This window comes from Salvia splendens, chromosome 17, assembly GCF_004379255.2.
Source record: "Salvia splendens isolate huo1 chromosome 17, SspV2, whole genome shotgun sequence".
Classification (NCBI taxonomy): domain Eukaryota; kingdom Viridiplantae; phylum Streptophyta; class Magnoliopsida; order Lamiales; family Lamiaceae; genus Salvia; species Salvia splendens.
In genome coordinates, this window is record NC_056048.1 from 13429284 (window position 1) to 13444008 (window position 14725).

The 14725-nt window shown below is 37.7% G+C and overlaps 2 protein-coding genes across 7 annotated transcripts; one reads left to right on the forward strand and one right to left on the reverse strand.

The window, feature by feature from the left end:
- The first annotated feature begins 5856 nt into the window (after positions 1-5856).
- LOC121774878 (DAZ-associated protein 1-like) lies at positions 5857-11255 on the forward strand. 4 transcript variants are annotated; one of them, XM_042171773.1, is made up of 14 exons: positions 5857-6015; positions 6193-6328; positions 6429-6518; positions 7013-7078; positions 7164-7229; positions 7339-7424; positions 7581-7626; positions 7700-7754; positions 8773-8849; positions 9226-9367; positions 9446-9570; positions 9641-9745; positions 10499-10657; positions 10931-11255. In XM_042171773.1, the coding sequence occupies exons 2-14, from the start codon at positions 6308-6310 to the stop codon at positions 11003-11005; spliced, it is 1113 nt and encodes a 370-aa protein (XP_042027707.1). In that variant the 5' UTR covers positions 5857-6015; positions 6193-6307; the 3' UTR covers positions 11006-11255. The 4 variants fall into 4 exon arrangements, with proteins under 4 accessions (XP_042027707.1, XP_042027709.1, XP_042027706.1 ...); XM_042171774.1 differs by having other exon boundaries at positions 5909-6046; XM_042171775.1 differs by having other exon boundaries at positions 5901-6328; positions 9455-9570.
- Positions 11256-11324: 69 nt separating this feature from the next.
- Positions 11325-14147, reverse strand: LOC121774879. 3 transcript variants are annotated; one of them, XM_042171776.1, is made up of 5 exons: positions 13945-14143; positions 12865-13418; positions 11823-12102; positions 11644-11725; positions 11325-11572 (listed from the first exon to the last, which is right to left on the reverse strand). In XM_042171776.1, the coding sequence occupies exons 2-5, from the start codon at positions 13412-13414 to the stop codon at positions 11372-11374; spliced, it is 1113 nt and encodes a 370-aa protein (XP_042027710.1). In that variant the 5' UTR covers positions 13415-13418; positions 13945-14143; the 3' UTR covers positions 11325-11371. The 3 variants fall into 3 exon arrangements, with proteins under 3 accessions (XP_042027710.1, XP_042027711.1, XP_042027712.1); XM_042171778.1 differs by having other exon boundaries at positions 11431-11572; positions 11644-11718; positions 13945-14147; XM_042171777.1 differs by lacking the exon at positions 13945-14143 and having other exon boundaries at positions 12865-13899.
- Between the last annotated feature and the right edge of the window lie 578 nt (positions 14148-14725).

The window sequence follows — 14725 nt, forward strand, 5'->3', positions numbered from 1 at the left end:
TTTGAGTTGGTGGCTTTTTTAAATTAATTTATTTTTTTGTTTGTCATGTGAACTGACAAAAATGGCCCTAAAACATTTCTTAATTCTCGGTATTGGCAACACATGAACAGAGAGGAACAATTGATGAAATTTCAGGGATTAAGAAGTCATTTGGCCTTCATTTCTTGACACATTTTCCTATGTTGTTTCAATTATTACCTCCTTTAGAAGTTTTGAAAATCGCACATATATGCACTCAACGGTGCAGGTTGGTGTTATTTATTGGGCCGTCCATAAATATGTCAATGAATCTGACTTATAGTGTTATTTAATGGTATATGCATATAATTATGATAGTCTATAAGGAAAATAGAGAAGTAGAGATAATGATTAACGGTAAACTTGATTGATTATTTATTCTATTGTATGTCTCACTTATAGTGTATTACACAACCTTTACACGAGGGATGTTTTGGAGAGAAGAATAAGATCAATTTTAATTAATATACAATCAATCTATTTGAGGATATTGATTTTGATTTTTGGTTCCTTTCTTGATGCTCTCCACCATAAGTGATGCATATTTCATTTTGAGATGTTTCATATGAACTTTTCTAAGTCTTATCCAGGCTCATTTACCATCTTGAATGACATATGCATCATATTTGTAGTAGTAGGTAATGAAAAGAGAGAAGTAGAGATAGTGATTCACGGTAAACTTAATTAATGATTTATTCCATTGTATGTTGTCACTTATATAGTGTATTATACATACTCTAAACATGGTATGTCTTTGGAGAGAAGAATAAGATCAACTCTAATTAATACACAATTAATATATTTTGAGGATATTGATTGTGTATTAATTAGAATTGATCTTATTCTTCTCTCTGCAGACAACCATGTATAGAGGTTGTTTAATACTACCTCCATCTCACTGAAGATGATCAACTTTCCTTTTTGGTTTGTCCCGGCCAAGATGACAAATTACTAAAATTGAAAACACAATTATCTCTACTTTATTCTCTACACTTAACACACAAATTCAATCTACATAAAATCTCGTGGCGCCCAAGGGAGGGGTCATCTTCCTTCGGACGGAGGGAGTACACATATAAGTGAGATGTACAATGAAATAAATCATCAATCAAGTTTATTGTGAATCACTATCTCTACTATATTTTCCTTACATACTATCATAAATATGATGCCTATACCATTCAAGATGGTATCAGAGCAGGGATGAGCCTCAAAAAATTTAGATGAAACGACTCTAAATGAAATACGCATCACTTATGTTGGGGAATGTCAAGAAAAGAAACAAGAATCATAATCAATATCCTCAAAATGATTGATTGTGTATCAATTAGAATTTATCTTTATTCTTCTCTCCAAAGACATGCTTGCCATGTATAAAGGATCTGTAATACACTATATGAGTGAGACATACAATGGACTAAATCATCAATCAAGTTTACCGTGATTCGCTATCTCTACTTCTCTCTTTTCCTTACATGCTACCATATGCCTATACCATTCAAGATGGTATCAGAGCATAGATGAGACACATAAAAGTTTAAATGAAACGTCTCAAAATGAAATACACATCACTTATGGTGGGAAGTTGATGCACTTTTTATTATCACTAAAAATACCTGCAAGTATACATGGTATAAATAGTATAGCTAAAAGTCAGTACCGGATATCGAACACAGGGAAAACAATCACAAATTGGCTATTGATAGGGCCTTTTTCATGCATTTGTTTATGGGTAAAATATATGCTACTTGATCGGTTTATCGCACAAAATGAGTGTTAATTGTGCAGAAATGCCGCTTGACCAATGCAGCAAGGCCAAGCGGATCAAGCAAGTACAATAGGCAAAAAAGACCAATAATCGGGGGAGTTGATCAAAGGGAGAAATCAAGCAGTTAGGAGGGGACCGCTGGCTTCTAGAAGAAGAACACGTGAGGAAATGAGCTGGATGTGGCGCACCATTCTGTTATCAAGGACGACGTTCTAGAAGGGGACACATGCCGATACATAAGACGCAAGGACGGAGCTGAGTCACGAATCTGTTACAGAAAAGCGTCGGCGTTCTAGAAGGAGAGCACGTAGCAATCAATGAGTCGCTCGCTCTCAGAGTGAGCGAATATTCCCTGCCAAGATCGTTATCCAACTGGAGGTCACGCCGAGCCTATAAATAGAGGATGTGCCACCACAAGAGAGGAGATCCGATCCTTTACTTTCCGTCTAGTTTAGCTTAGTTCAGTTCTCTAGCTTAGTTCAGTTCTCTAGATAGCTTAGTTTAGCTTAGATAAAGTATTGCTTAGTTAGAAATGGCGATTAAAAAGCGTTGCAGAATACTTGTTATCTGTCAGCGTATTCTGATGTTTCCCGCCGAGATTCTTCTCGGTTTTACTTGCTTTTATAGTTTCCGAAGTGTTAGCTTAGTTTAAATTTCTCGTTGTACTGTTCTCAGTTTTAGTTTTATCAAAGTTATTTCACTTTCATACTCACGTTTATTGTTTAAGTTTTTTTTTCGCCTGTAATTCACTTGACCCAGTAGTTAAATTTACCTTGATCAAGTTAACAAGTTTAATTCTGCCTAGAGTAAAATCAGTAGTTAAAAACTCCCAAGTTAAAGCGTGGCAGCAACCAACCCCCTGTTCACTACTCACACACTCGACACACCAACTTCTCTGTGGGATCGACCCAAAACTTGCCGCTTTACTGTTAAAGTAGTACAAAATTGGGAGTTTACAAATTACTTTGGAAGGAAACGAGTGAGAGCGAGTTTGCATCGATCAAGTGGCAACGACATTTGCTAACTGATCCAATCGGTTTGGTTATCTTCAATATAACTTGGTACGAATTCGCTGCCCTCTCGAGGCCTTCCAGCTATACTCTACTAAGCTTCTTTCACTATTTGGAAAACTGAAAGAGAATTGAATTTTTGAAAATAAAAACAGAATTGAACAACTTAAGCAGATAAAACACATAGACAAATATATTGGATAAGGGAATTCCAAGGATGCGCTTTCACAGTTATGGTTATACAAATTTCAACTACAATACCATAGCACAGTTCTTACTTCAGTAGGTCGAGTCGCCTAAGTTATTCTCATGCGATACAAACGTAGATTACCTCACTAGGGTTGTCAATCCTAGATTCGTAACTCCTAAAAGCTCCTAAGACCCTTGAAAAGTCCTTACTCTCAATTAACAGTCCCATTTTAAGGGAAGCTAATTGTAGTGTCTACTAAGCATATCTAACTCGCCAACCCCCTCTCACGATTATGTAGCAAGTTTATTAAATCATCGCAAAATGTGTCACTCAAACGTGAAGCAATTATCCAACACTAAGAAAAGAAACGAAGTAAGAACAAAACGGATATTAAATAGAAAAGGAATTGTATAACCAAAGTCGTTACTAACACATCCCTAGAATTCTATGGATTTAGTTACACATAATAGAATAATCTAAAAACATAGTTCTTAGGGAAAACAATGAAAACATAAAGACTGAAGCAAATAAAACTCAAAGGTTGAATCCTTATAGTCTTGATCTTCTCTTGATTCCTTCTTCAAACCCTTGCACTTTGATGATCAAAGAAGAACTCTCAAATATATGCTCTGGATTATTTTGCAAAAAGAAGATATTTGTTGAAAAGGTTTGAGAGGGTATTTATAGCCATATTTTAGTCTATCACCAATTAAGGCAAAAAGTGGCTAAGTATAGTAAATCTTAGAGGGAAAGTAGGTCAAATCTGTGCGCCGCGTTTATCCTGCGGGCTGCTGCACCTTGGCCAGCGATCGCTGTGGGTTGATCTGTAGCTTCTGCCTCTTGAACAGCGGCCGCTACACATTGTTTCATCGGTCGCTGGCAATCGTCCCGTAGCTTCTGGATTGTTCGGAGCGGTCTCTACGCATACCCCAGCGGAAACTGGGCTTGTTTCTCTTTTCAGCACAACTTTCTCGGAGCAGATCACTAGTGGCCAGCGGTCGCTGGCTGTATTGCAGCGGACCGCTGGACGTCTCGAAAGCTTCAGATTTCCAACTTCGACTTTAGCTATCTTTTTAGGCTCAAATATGCACATTTCTCACAAAACACGCCAAAATACCAAAATAGACAAAATATGTAATTAAAGGACGTGTAATGGAACTTTGCCACTCAAAACAGATCAAAAAGTGGCCTTAAAACAGTGCAAAATCTGAGCGTATCAACTCCACCAAACTTACATTTTTGTTTGTTCTCAAACAAAACAATAAAGAAACAAAAGTAGACGCAAGGAATGCATAAGGACTAGACTTCTTTGTTGCCTCAAAGTACGGAAAAGATAGACAAAGCATACATTAACGCCATCAAATCAAGCAAGGCTTATTAGTGCACTTTCATTACTAACTCGTGGAACAACTTGAAATCATGCACTCACATGTGGCAAACTTCCAAAGATGGGAAGCGTATTTATTTGTCACTCTTAAAGTGTATAAGGTAATGTGTATGAGCACTCAAATCATGCATCATGCAAAGTTTACCATAGACTTGCTCAAAGTCTAATCCCTCCTCTACTTGATGTGATTAAGCATCAAAAGTCCGAAAGGTCTTTCTTTTTTTGTTGTAATGTAGGCTCTTTGGTAGATGAGATATATTTGGCTAAAAAGTGACTCAAAATAAAAATTCCAAGTAGAGTAAAAATGACTCCACTTTTCTTATAAACCCAAGACACTTTTAACACTTATTTCTCCTTCAACTCACTTTCCCAAATCTTTGATTTTTCTTTTTCTACACAACCTTTCTTTCTTTTCATAAGCATCCTTTCTAGATCAAGCACACTTTTTGATTTTTTTTTTATTTCACAAATTGCACTTTTCTACATTTAAGCACACTACTTTTTTTCCCTTATCTCTCCAATTCATTTACAAAAGATAACAAAAACTATACTAACCCAAGGAATTATCGTCATTAATTTGGCTTCCAAAGAATAGGCTTAAAGGCTCAAAATTGGCTCCAAGGGGTGAAAGAGATTTTGAAAAGGGTCAAATTTCTGGGTATAAAAGTAGCTATGAAAAGATGGCCTAACATCCTCCTTCATCAACTTAAACACTATGTAATTCAGATCTCACAAGGTATAAGCATGATTCAAGGCGAACAAGCAATTCACTAATTATGCACCTTTTTCACCAAACCATCATATCAAAACGTCAAGTCATACTTAATCAAAGATGAAAAGAACTTAATATCACTGGCAACTCGGTCTAATGTGTCCCTAAACATGCGTGTTTCTAAGTTGTTTATGCTATGTTTATGACATGGATTCACCTTCGGGATTTTAAAAATAAAAATGAAAACAAAAACCTAAACTGAAAACCTAAACTCACGGTCCACCACTTCATCCCCCCAAACTTATTTACAACAAAGTGTAAAATAAGTTTGTAGAGTCGGTAGGGACGTAAGTAAACTATGAAAGCAATAAAGATACCTTGAAATTTTCGCGCAGTGGCTGGACAGGGCAAAAATTCAAAAAAATCGAAAAATTGTGGCTAGAGTGCGGTGAAAGGCCAGCGGGTCACTGTAGATCTCCAGTGGTCGCTGGGAAGGGTCGGAACTGTCCCGTTGAAAAATAAGGTTTAATCGTATAATATCAGCTTTTAATCGTGTAATATTAGGTTCGGGGTCATTATCGTGTCGGGTGCGAGTCGTGTTCGGATTTGAAGGTAGCAGGTCGGGTTCGTGTTCGAATTTGCAGTTTCCTTAACAGGTCGGGTTCGAGTTTGACCTTATTGGATTGGGTCGTTATCAAGTTGATCCATAACGACCCAATCCGCACGATTTGCCAGCCTAAAAGGAGGAGAGAAATCGCATAAGCATTCGGAGAGTCGCTATTGGTGGCGAAAATAAAATTAGCTTAAGAGGGACGGTGGTAAAAAGCTTGTAGCTGAGCGACGCGAGGAGAGCGGAGAGTTGTAGAGAGAGAGAGAGAGAGAGAGGAGAGAGGTGCGATTTAGGGTTTTGAAATCCTATCAAATCCAAAGGTCAGTTAAGCGACGAGCGCCTAATTTCAAGGTTGTTTTGTGAATTTTGTTTTTCTCTATTAGGTAAATGTATTGTGTTAGAATTCTTTAGAAATTAGGTGAGTTTGCTTTGGTGTATGATGATGATGATGGTAATTGTGTGTTGTGAGAAAGAGGTGTCCCTATTGTTGTGTGCAGGAAGAGTGCGTGAGCGATTGAGGGTTGGTGAGAGAGAGAGAGGGAAAGAGGGGAGAGAAATTTGTGGGAACTGCCCAAATTCGCCATTTCTAGGTAGCAGGGGCCTCTTTTCATCATGACTGACCGGAAGCTCGTTGTAAGTTTCTGGATGCTGCTCTTATTTTCATAACCCAATTGTATTTTTGATGAGTGTAGGATTATTATTTGATTAATGTGCATGTATGCGTCCAAATTAGGTGTTGGGAATTCCATGGGATGTCGATACTGAGGGATTGAGGGAATACATGAGCAAATTCGGGGAGATGGAGGACTGTATTGTATTAAAGGTAAGCTCGTATTGTTTTATTTGTGTAAGCAAATAGACCTAAAAGGTTTAGATTTTTCATTTATCTAGTTTGGCATCTTGCCAGCTTGTTGATGCTAAATGTTAATGTTCGTATTCTGAAACTGACTTCACCTGAAACGAACAAAACCTGTTGGTATATGGTACTCCCTCCGTTCCATAGTAATAGAGGCATTTCATTTTGCGCACTCGTTTTGATAAATAGTTAAAGTGGAGAAAAGGTAAAGTAAGAGAAAGAATAATGTAGAGAAGAGTCTTATCTACAATATTCTCTCTCTTACTTTATTTTTTCTCCACTTTAACTATTTATAATTATTTTTTCAAAACGAGTGCGCAAAATGACATGCCTCTATTACTATGGAACTGAGGGAGTATATTATACTATGGTGGAGAAAGGTTTGTTTCATGGGATGTGTACATAAGTATGTAATAGTAATACCAAGAGACCCCTTATCTTCTTTGTCATGGTGATTTCAGGAACGTTCTACCGGTCGCTCTCGTGGTTTTGGGTATGCAACATTTGTTACAGCCGAGGATGCAAAGGTTATTTTTGAATGCATCATTGTTGAGTCTCACTATCAGTTTGCAACTTCGCATAATAACTTTTGTGTAATTGTGAATGTTCCAGGCGGCATTAGCAAGTGAGCATTTACTTGGCAATAGGGTGCTGGAAGTCAAAGTAGCCACTCCAAAGGTTACCTTGTTTGATGCTCAATTTTATTGTTTAACCTTTCCTATTATAGCTGTCCATAAAAAATTTGATTCTTTATACTTAATTTTTTAGCATATTTTCTATTTTTTAGGATGAAATGAAAACCTCATCCAAGAAAGTTACCAGGATATTTGTGGCTAGAATTCCACCATCAGTAACTGAAGCTGTTTTCAGAAGGTTGTTCTCCCTTCTTTTACTTTTGCTTCTATGAATATATCATCCACATGAGTTATTTTGACTATCTACAATTAAAATTAGTAGATGAATATGTACCAAACTCTTATTTGTATGCTGGAAAAGTCTGACAGTGTTATTTTTTATCTTCTTATACAGCCATTTTGAGAAATACGGCGAAATAACAGATATATACATGCCGAAGGTTTTTACTTTTCTCCCATTCTTTACGACAAGTTGATTTCTATGTTGTTGCACCTCACAATTCATTTTTGCAGGATCCATCTACCAAAGGCCATCGTGGAATTGGATTTATCACTTTTGTGAATGCTGGTAAATCTTATTTGTTGCTCTTGTTGGCATTTTACATATGTGTTCTTCCTTGTGTCAGATTTGTACTTGTTCACATTCATACTGATTAGTAGCCACTGGTTCTAGAGATTAGAGAGTAGTATCAGAAGTTGCTTGATTAGAACTTATATGTCATTTTTGAAATGTTTTCTATGTATATAAAGATTAATTTTTCTTTCAAGTTTTACTAAGTAAACTATTTTAATTTTTTTTTCCTGCACAGATACTGCCTTCGATCTCCAAGATAATTCTTAATTCTATTTACTTGTTAAAAGTGAGATTACTAATTTTTGGCTCTTCTATATATTGTCGTTGATATCCGCAAAATCCCAATGATATATCTGCTCAAAATTGAACTTCTTAGTTAAGTGAGTTACCAGTCTTAATATTTTCCGAAATGTTGGCCTCTTGTATGTATTGTGTTAAAGGAAGGCTGCTGTTGGCTGCTGGAATCTTAAAAGAACAGAATAGAGAACAGGAAAACAGGAACTATTGAATTTAAAACCAAAAGGACCGAAACTAAATTGATATAACCGGTACAGAAATTAAGTAACAAATGTAACGCTGCCCCCAAAGAGGGCCATACCTCCACAGCTACTTGCTGGACTCAACTCCAGTGAACAACATATATAGAGTATAGACTCAATTCAAAGACTCCTTTTAAGACTCCTAAAAAAAACGACTCAATCTAACATAAAAGATAAACATGCCAAGACTCCTTGATAATTTTGATCGATATCATCTTGCTGCAACTTCTCAAGTTTGGTATAATGATGCTTGTTTTAATTTGATAGGTCTGGATTTGGAATATTTTTGTATGAATTTTTAAATAACCGCCTTTTCTGATACACTGAGATGTGATCAGTCTCTTTAGCTATAGCACCGCTGCTATTAACACTCTTTATTTGTGAGGTTGTTGACTTGCATTATACATGCATGTGATGGTACTCTTATGTAATTTATATCACATAAAATATATTTTATTCTGAACTGTTCGCAGAAGCAGTAGATGATCTAATGGCTGAGACTCATGAGTTGGGCGGTTCAACTGTTGTTGTGGATCGAGCAACCCCGAAGGTATCCTTAAGAATTGTGTTTTTTTTTTTAACTTTTTCCCCATAATTCGAATTATCTGTCGGCAGCACCTTGCAACTTGCAAGATTTACTTATGGATCTTTTCCTGTCTTTTCAATAAAGACAATGAAATGCATCGTTGATATGAATACTTGAGTTAAAATGGTCATCCAGTCTGTGACACTACAGTAAAAGTTTTGGTGCATAAAATTATATAGACTTATGGTTATGGAGCAAGAGTATGGTTTATGTCATTATGCACAATAGCTAAAAGGTGCAAATGTCCCCTTGCAGTAAAGGTGCATTTGAATCTTTTTGTTGTTTGAATGTGTAGTCTGTAGCCCATGTATATATGTTTTATTTCCCGACTGTATCACAGGAGGAAGAGTTCAGGCCAGTTAGCCGAGCGCCGCAAAACGGGGGTGGATATGGTGCATATAATGCTTATATTAATGCTGCGACTAGATATGCTACACTTGGTGCACCAACCCTGTATGATCCTCCTGGTGCCATGTATGGAAGTAAGTACATTGCTGAAAGTACAATGTTGTAACTGCCTTTTTGAGTTTAATGACCCCAATTGCTTATTATCTCATTAGGGGAGGTAGCTCGTGGAATGGGAAAAAAAATCTTCGTTGGTAGGCTTCCTCAGGAGGCAAGTGTAGAAGATCTTCGCCATTATTTTGGGAGATTTGGACGAATTTTAGATGTTTATGTTCCAAAGGTAAGAATATATGTGCTTTACTGTATTTGATGGCACTAGATTTTGATATATTGCAGTTCTATTTTTGTAGGACCCCAAGAGAACAGGTCATAGAGGATTTGGTTTTGTTACTTTCGCTGATGATGGTGTTGCAGATCGTGTAGGTCGAAGATCACATGAGATATGTGGACATCAGGTTTTGACGCCTTCTGTACTTGAATAGACTATAATCCTTTGAGAATAATTCTACTCCATCTTTTAAAGATTTGCGTTGGCTAACCAATGGCTGACAAGGTTATAGGAAGTAGTAAGATGTCCAAAAGCAGTTTGTCCTAACATATGGATGAACTGATTCTTTTGCAGTGTGATCAATCTCTGACTAATTATATCCTGCTATACTACAAATTTTGAGAATAGGTTAGAGAAAGTATTGGTTTTTGTATCATGTAGCCACCTGCGTTTGTATTATGTAGCAACCTGGTTTTGAGTGACTAGGACTAAATAATTCTCCAGTACTATAAGCATTTCTTGCATTTCTTCATATTTTTGTATCTTGTCTTTTCCACAATGGTCCCAAACCTTTATATTGTATTTCTAGTGATCCATAAACATTACTCACTCCTGACCCTTCATTCTATTTAAATCCTGTTTTCTTTATTCAATATAGTTTTTAGCTGTTAGATCATAAGAACTTAATGTTTAACATTGGAAACTGATGCTGTTATTCGACTGTTTTCTAATTTTATTTTCTGGCCAAAAATAAGATTGACCATATTCATGCTATGTATTATTTAACTGATTTTCGAGATGCAATACTTGTGCAAAGGCTTATAGTTATAGATAACTGATTGGTAATCATTATTTGTAAAATAAAATGTTATAGAACAATTATTTCATTAAATAACCTGGCAAGGATGTTTTGTAACTCTATTATTTACTTGTTTTACAGATTGCAATAGATTCAGCAACACCTATTGATGATGCTACAGCTACTGCTGCTGCTGGCCCAAGTGGTACTTTCCCGACGAATAACCCTGAGCCATTTGGGTATGGTGTACTGCCTATGCGCAGTTATGGTAGGATGTATGGGAGCTTAGATTTTGATGATGTGAGTACTGATGTATTTTTTCCTGTCATTCACACTAAAAAATTGTGCAACATGTCTATATCTGCTGTTCATATATAATCTACTATACTGTTTATATATAATCATCTAATATACCTTGTATCAGAATATGTTATGTATTTTAACCAAACCTGAAAGGATTTAGATGAAAATCTATTTTCTATTTGAGAAATCATGTTATTTTTAGATGTATATTATATCTAGGTAATGAACTACAAACTGTTGTACTGACTGAATGTAATTACTACCTGGCAGTGGGGTTATGGTGTTGGCGGCAGTATGAACGGAGGCAGACCTCCACGTGCAGATTACAGGTATAGGCCTTACTAAGTCAGACAGATGTAGCAGCTGTATGGAATGAATCCTGGACATGTAATTTGTTGCCCCCTATAAGAATTGTGGATATTCTTGAATCATAGGAGTAAATTATCTCCATTTGGCACTTCTTTTTAGTTGTTGAGAGCAAGTGTTACTGTTTGAGTTAGATGCCATTTTAATGTTGAATTCCATATTTCTTGAATCGTTGGAGGAAATTATCTCCAGTTGGTTGTTGGTATTTTACATGAAGATGTTTTCTGTATTGTGTGCCCAATAAATATTTCAGCTTAGCCTCTTAGTTACTCATTTTTACATTCTGCAAGAAGCACAATGACTACTAATTTCTCATGATCATATGATTAAAAACTCTGAAAGTGTTCATTTCTTGGTGCATATGAAGCAGCTACAAATAGAGCAAAACTTGAAATACATAGAGCACGAAATCCTCCTCGTGCGATGTGTTGGGGGAGGCGGTTGGTCTGACAGAGTGTTTCTCATGGCTTGAGCTTTCGACTGCTTGTCTCTTAGCTTGTTTGTTATCTTCTCCATCGAAGCTGATCTCCTCTTCTCCAGTTTCATCTGCCCGAACACACTCAGTTATGCGGAATGTCTTTAAAGCAAATACAGAGCAGAGTTTGTGGTAAACGAACCTCGAGTTTCCTCATTGCAGCCTCGGCTTTAGCCTTTTGCAAGTTCTCCCAAGCAGAGATCTTAGCTTCCTCTCTCTGAAACCTAACACAAACCAGATCAACAAGTACATAATTTCTGAAGTTTCAAGATTTTTTGCTAACCACAATAATTTCACTTCCAAGTTCCACGGACAACATACTTGGACATGTTTTTGGATGACTGAGTGATGTCCCAAGCTGTAGGTACGTCTCCTACGCAAGTCGACTCCATGTCTTTGACATCTTGTTTCCTCAATTCTCTACAAGTATTGGTGCCCTTGTCTACCTGGACATCTCTGATGTTGTCTTTCCCTAGCATAGGAAATGAGGAACGAGTAGAATAAGATAATCTTCCTTTGGATGATGACCGGGTGCTTCCATCAGGGCTCATTTGAGTAGCCATATCCCTTCGTGAAACTAGGGCTTCACCCATATTTTCGTCTGCCCATTAAAATTGTCAATCAAGAAATCGTGAAGATTTATTCTATTGACACACAAACATGCCCCACAGGTATTACACAATAATAGAAGTGAGTACCTAAATATAGTTGTATGTAATCATCAATGAAGTCAGTCAATCAATCAAATAAAAGATAGCTTAAGACCATAAAAGAACCTAAAATGAAGTGGTTTAGTTTTCATCAGATGCACTATAAATATACTGTACCATTTAAGCAATGATAGATACCAAACCCAAGTTATCAAATGCAGTGTGTAAAATATGTCAACGAAATGGGCCCCACCATATATTTTATTCTGCTAATTGATTATATTAATTAAAATGACCCAAAATGAACTCAATTCTTGTAATTAGGCTAATCATTATTTAACAAAGTTGAAAAGGGGGAATTATGATTTAAGGAGTCAACACCCATGAAATCGAATCATATATACTATAATTAATACCTCTGCCCAAAAATATTTACAACTAAAAGGTACTAGCACTTTCCAGCATCTCCCTTATTTTAGAAAATGACAGATTATACCTATTCAGGCATAATCATAATGCCAAATCCTCAGTAGAAGTGATGGAAATGTCACTTTAAGATGAGACCAGACAAGCTCACAGCCTCCTAAATAAGTAGAAGAGGAGATTCCAATCTGTATGCTAAGTTCAGTCATAGTCTCAAGACAAGCATTTTATTTGTTTACCATCATTGTGCAAGCAATAATCAGTTAATTACTAAAGAGGTCATAGATTACCTCGAGAACTAGGCTCAGACGTTTCGCTACGCATATCAGACAAGAGCGTACTAGCACCATGTCTCATGTCGTCTTCACCATACAAGGGACGGGATCTTGCATCAACTTCAGACTCATAATGAACAGATAAACCCTCAGGGACCAAAACACCGGTAGTGAGGGGGCAAGGCGAATTTGCCATGAAATTCCTCACAGCCCCGCCTTCGTGCACAGGCATAGTGGGTGAGTAGCTGGGAAAGTACACAAGTCCCATCGGGGTCTGTCCCAAAGGGCCACTCTTGGACTTGGGCCGTCTCTGAGCAGCTGCTGCACCGAACCCTGAGATCGGGCTGGTGATCCATCTCTCAGCATCATCCCATTTCGAAGGTACCGTCCTCCCACTATTGAAGGGCATCAATGCAGCTGCAGAAACATGCCTCCTACTAGTGCTTGCAGGCAATAGCACCCTCTCAGAGCTCCACGTCTTCGGCAAGTGATCACCATACTCTGGCGTCCCGGGGCTAGTGAAGGCGCCAGAGTTCCTAAAAGGCGGTCCAGAATTCCTTCTCATGACTCTGAATTTAGATCAAAATCCCCTCCAAATATGTCATAAACACATTATTGATACAAGTAGAACCAACAATAAAACAATCAAGAATTCAGATCTAACTTTTCAATAACTTAAAAGGCCCCTTTTTTCCTACCAGAGGCTAAGTTAAGTTAACCTATCAAAATACTGAGAACAAAGAAGGCAGGCAATGTCATCATCAAATGACAATATGTCTAAATGCCAAATAATTCCAAAAAGCTCTATTTTTTCTGCAGTCTGCAAGTTTATGGGCGCCACGGTTGGGACCACCGGAGGGCTGGTGATGTCTTTGTTACCAGCCAAGAACACAAACCCCTACACTGGTTACTGAACATAACCAAATTCGTAAAACCCCACAGACCCTTCTTGCATTACCACATAAAAATCCAATCTTTCGCTCTCAAAATTGGCTACAGTCCCTAAATTCCCTCCACCATACAGACACAAATGGGACCAGAAAATGAAAGGCGAAAGGTAGAAAAGAGAAAATGTTGCTTTTCCCAAGAAGTTACCTTTAATTGAGTTCAAGCTCCTGCCTTTTCGTCTCGAAAATCTTGTTTACACTTATGTGGAAGTAATGTTGTAGGATAATGGATTTTCTGTTTTGGGTAATGGAGTAATAGTTTAAGGGGAGTAGATTTTGAGAATGTGAAAGGAAATAAGGTTTTTTGAAGAAGGGAATAGAAAAATGGAGTTGTGGAAGACTGATTGTTTTTCAAGAATAATTTAATGGAGGAAGAATACAGGGATGGTGAGAAGGCTGAGTTGGCATAATGCCATATGCGGATACAACCAAGACAATGGGACCCTTGTTGGTCGACTTAGGATCTCTCTATTAGAGCATCCACAGTAGCAGCGAGCGGACCGGCGAGCTATTATAGCCGGCGAGCGCCAAATCGTCGAGAATTTCGGCGAACTCAAGCCGATTCCCGGGCGCTCGTCGATTTGCACGTCATTCTCGAAACACTATATATACGCGATTTGCACGTCATTTTCATTCGCACCACTTGTTTTAATGAGTACTCTCTCTATCATAATTTCTGTACAATATCAACAATGCGAAATGAGTAACGCGGGTGGTAGTAGTAGTGGTAGTGGTGGGGATGCTGGGGAGTACGAACGGCGTTTGAACGAACATTTGGATGCCTATACGTCCCGAGAGATAGACCGGCTGTTACAACGGGCCTTGCAGCCGGCGGTACCTCGACCTCGATCCGTTGACCACCACCGAGCAGTGATTGACCGGGATCACGTAGCTGCACATCAGCGGCTATATGACGACTACTTCGCACC